The sequence below is a fragment of the Priapulus caudatus genome, unplaced genomic scaffold, assembly GCF_000485595.1.
Source record: "Priapulus caudatus unplaced genomic scaffold, Priapulus_caudatus-5.0.1 Scaffold995, whole genome shotgun sequence".
Classification (NCBI taxonomy): domain Eukaryota; kingdom Metazoa; phylum Priapulida; class Priapulimorpha; order Priapulimorphida; family Priapulidae; genus Priapulus; species Priapulus caudatus.
In genome coordinates this window covers 78325-82806 of record NW_014578056.1, presented here as the reverse complement: position 1 = coordinate 82806, position 4482 = coordinate 78325, and the positions used below count along the sequence as shown (strand labels likewise).

Genomic DNA, 4482 nt, shown 5'->3' with positions numbered 1-4482 from the left:
ATATATACGCATACAGACACCATGTATGTGTAAACTCACATGCAGACAATATGTCTGTCTGTGTACACATGGTATCTGTACAAATGTTATGTCTGTAAGGATATGAATTCCTCGAGCACGCTCGTACTACATGTACCAGCGTCAAACGAGTGTTGCTCCGTCATGTTTACCCCCGGTGTCACGACGGTGCGCGTTGGTTGTCATCGTCGTTGCAGTCGTGACGCAGGACGGTGCTGTGCCCGTGCGATACGGCGTCCGTCTCAACATGGACGAGCGATATCGCACGCTGAAGGCACAGCTCGCTCGCCTCTCCTCGCTCAACGCCGACCAGCTGCTGCTAGCAGAGATCCATGGCGCAGTCATCAAGGTACGTGCACGCAGCGCCCCCTGCTGGGCTGAGCGCCGGGGGCGGGGGAGATGTAGGGTCGTGATGTGGACAGGGGCTGGGAGGCGAAGATGCTTGATTTTCCGTTTTCTATTGCAATTTTTGTTTCTGTAGCTATTACATGTGGGACTCTATTGGTAGAGCAGAAATGTAATTACAATAGTGATACTACTACTGCAAATAATGATAATAGTGACAGCGACAATAGTAGTATAAGAAATAACAGCAGCAAGTAACAACAATTTAGAAACAGATTGAAGAATAATATTAGAATGGAGAACAGTTGAGAATGATCCTGGTTTGTATAGTCAGGATGCGTGGTGGTCGCTGTGGTCGCTACAACGACGTATATTTCGCTCGCAGTCGATTCCAAACGACGACCACAAGGTGAAGATGATGCTGAACGGTGGCACGCTGTGTGCGTACGAGATTCCCGAGCCACAGCCAGATGGCAGCACGGTGGTGCGAGCGAAGGAGGTTCATAGCTTCACACAGATCCAGCGAATGAACTGCAACGGTGGCTTGCACAGTGAGTGTCGCACTCGCTGCTCTCTCCCAGAGCCCGCTCCAGCCATAGAGATAGTTGGGCATGTGGGGGAGGGGAGGGTGGGGAGATACATCATGGTAGAGAGGGTGGGTAGTTATTATGGCATGGGAGAGGGTGAGTGGTTACTGTAGCATAGGGGAGAGAGTGGGTAGATACTGTGGCATAACGTAGCAAGTTGATAGATACCATAGCATGGTGGAGAGGGTGGGTAGTGACTCTGGCAGGGTGGAGAGGGTGGGTAGTGACTTTGACGTGGGAGGTGTATAGTAACTGAGGTACTGGGAAGAGGATGGGTAGTGACTCTGGCAGGGGGGAGAAGGTGTATAGTAACTGAGGTACTGGGAAGAGGATCGGTGGGGGGATCAGATCCTCACGAATCTAAAACCCGACCATTGCCACGGCGTGATTGTTCTGTTGTTTGCGGTTGCCAGGGCAACCGTCGTCATCGTCAGGGCGATCCACGCCTTCAGACGAAGTCACGCCGGCGAGTGACATCATCAGCAACGGAGGCGTGCAGATTACCGTAAACCCTCCGGCCGCCGCAGGGGTGTGCATGAATCCTGGAGGTCCCTCCCGCAGTAAGTTCTGTCAGCGGTGAGAGTGGGAGAGAGAGAGAGCGAGAAAGAGAGAGAGAGAGAGAGAGAGAGAGAGAGAGAGAGATAGGTAGACAGAGAGAGAGAGAGAGAGGGGGGGAAGAGATCGAGAGAGAGAGAGAGGTGGGAAGAGATCGAGAGAGAGAAACAGCAGTCTTCATGATCGTTTGCTCACTTCTATTCTCCGCCTTCAGATGGCGTCGCTACCACACCGTCGGCCACGCCCCCCGCCGCCGCTGTTCGCCTACAATTAGTTGTTTCAGTTTTTTCCCCTTTTCTATTTATATTATAGTTAGCAGTTTATTTGCGGTTTCTTACGGTAGCATGTCACTCGTGATTGCATGACGACGGTGGCTCTCTCTCTCTCAACCCGTACGGAATTTCCACGCTTTTCCTTCTCGATCGCCCGGTGCCTTCCGCCTGGTGGCTGCGAACTGAGATTTGCATGTCTGGTCGTGGTGTCCGCACGTTGGTGTCTCATGCATGATAGTCGGGCAGCTTCTTTCTTCGTTTACTAATTGATCCTACGGCACTAGGTGAAGTCATCTGAGTGCTAGTCATGATCAGCCGGAAATCTATCGGTGTTTCTATGCGGTCTTCGAATAACCAGATCTAAAGATGAAAATTTCGTGTTATCAAATGCATCGTAATCGGTGAAAAGAAGAAAATTATGAATTTAATTTTAGAATGATAATTAATATATATAAAAAGAACTATTATTAGAACTAGTTATAACTGAAAAAAATCGACTGAAATCGATGAAACGAGGTCGCGAGCCACAACCACGCGATAAAAAAACGCGTAGATCATCCGGTAAGACGAGCGTTGCCACGGCGACTCGTTCGCCCCTCCCCCCGCCGGGCGGCCGGTGGTTCGCCTTGATCATTCCTGTAGGTGGCGCTGTGCCTCAGTTGCAGACGCGCCGGGGTACAACCCGCCCGCGCCGGTGCCGCCGCGCCGCTACCTGGCCTACATGGCGGCCTTCAGCCGATGGACGAGCGTGAGACAGCTGTACGAGTTCCTGTGTTCGCGCCTGCGCATACGCTACGAGGACATGAGGCTGTGGAAGTTCATGGACGAGGTAGGTGGGCGGAGGGCGGGAGAGGGAAGGGAGGGAGGGAGGGAGGGAGAGAGAGAGAGAGAGAGAGAGAGAGAGAGAGAGAGAGAGAGAGAGAGAGAGAGAGAGAGAGAGAGAGAGAGAGTGAGAGAGAGATAAAGCAGGTGAGAGAGAGAGCCACGTGTGTTACATGATCGCGGTACTGTGACCGGCCATGTGTTTGCCGTTGCAGAACACGATGGAGTTACTGGAGGAAGAGGAGGTGAATCTAGTGGATCTCGAAATCGATGACAACCAGCAGATTCTCATAGAGGGTAAGTCGCAGGACGACGACCTCGCAGCAATGACGAAGTTTCCCGATTTTGCAACTAGTGGTTCCTTCCTTCGTTCCCTAGTTTTACAAGTACTTACTAGTTTTTTCCGCATTGCCAAGTAGTTTTGCATCTGTCATTCTGTCACTACTGGTGGCGTTACTTAAGCAATTTTAATATCTGCGTTACAACATTCGCTGCTTGCGTGTATCCTTGGTGAATAAGTTGCTTTGTTGGTTACAGTGATTGCAGAACATTATACTAATCAATGTTAGATGGTGTCACAGTAGAAACCATAAGTGAGTCGACCTTTGATGCTTGTGTTATTATAGCGAAGAACAAGGTACTGGCGTATTCTATCGTGTTATAACACAGCCTTGCAATGTGAAAACCGTCCGTGTCGTAACGCGTCGTCACGTGGTGACCTCTGACCTCTTACCTCTGACCTCTGACCTCTGACCTCTCTTACATGTGTCACAGTGAGGAACAAGGACCTGACGTGGCCCGAGGAGCTCTCGAACCTCGCCAAGAATCGCGCGAGCCGCAAGCTGTCGGGAGGGGGCGCCACCGAGCGCGGCGCGACAGGCCTGAACAACCTCGGCAACACCTGCTTCCTCAACTCCGCGCTGCAGTGTGTTAGCAACACGCGGCCGCTCACGCAGTACTTCAAGCAGAATCTGCACCTATACGAACTAAACAGGTGCGTACGCACATAGGGGGCGCCGTAGGTAGCACACGTCCAGTAGGTGGTGCCGTCAGCAACACGCGGCCGCTCACGCAGTACTTCAAGCAGAATCTGCACCTATACGAACTAAACAGGTGCGTACGCACATAGGGGGCGCTGTAGGTGGCACATGTCCAGTAGGTGGCGCCGTCAGCAACACGCGGCCGCTCACACAGTACTTCAACATGTTCAAGCAGAATTTGCACCTATACGAACGAAACAGGTGTGTACGCGTACGTGTGGGGCGAAGGGAGGATGCAAACTCCATGACAGATGGCGCTCTCGCTCATGGGCTCAATCTACCACTGCCACAAGTAGATTTCGGTTACAATTTGTAACGCTTTTTTACTACAAGTTTTACAGCAGGCACGTTACTCGTATCCTATGTAATAATATTTGGACTAATAAAAGTTTCAAAGATATTAAAAATCCGATCGTTATTTCATGAAAAATTTGATAAAATAGTGATACGAAATAGTACGCGGATTGTGCGCCCATTTACCTCTTTCAAATCATACGCTGTTTACGAATCTCCATTCGCTGGATTTCCCCCGCCCACTTTAAAAATAGTGCTAGCATTGTGGCAGTGGTATCCTGAGTGTAAGAAGGGGGGCGCTGCATGCAGTTTGGGGAGGATGATGCTAGGTGGCGCTGTCAGCGGCACGCATCCACTAGGTGGCGCTATCAGCAACACGCGTTATTCCTACAGGCGGCGCTGTCGTCGTTTGCCCTCTAGACACAGCGTCGTCTGGAGAGAGGCTCTCCTGACCTCGTTGCCGTGGTAACCGAGTGCGTGTGTCTTTTAGGACGAATCGGCTGGGAATGCGTGGTCACATGGCGATGCGGTACGGAGACCTGATCGACG

The 4482-nt window shown here is 51.4% G+C and overlaps 1 protein-coding gene across 1 annotated transcript in view; it reads left to right on the top strand.

Annotated features, from left to right (window-relative positions):
• The window catches only part of LOC106814875 (ubiquitin carboxyl-terminal hydrolase 32-like), a 47914-nt gene that overhangs the window by 26962 nt on the left and 16470 nt on the right, over positions 1-4482 (top strand). Inside the window, exons 14-16 of the mRNA XM_014819250.1 lie at positions 2437-2606; positions 2815-2896; positions 3374-3597. Coding sequence (XP_014674736.1) covers positions 2437-2606; positions 2815-2896; positions 3374-3597 — 476 coding nt within the window. The remainder of the gene's footprint in view (positions 1-2436; positions 2607-2814; positions 2897-3373; positions 3598-4482) is intronic.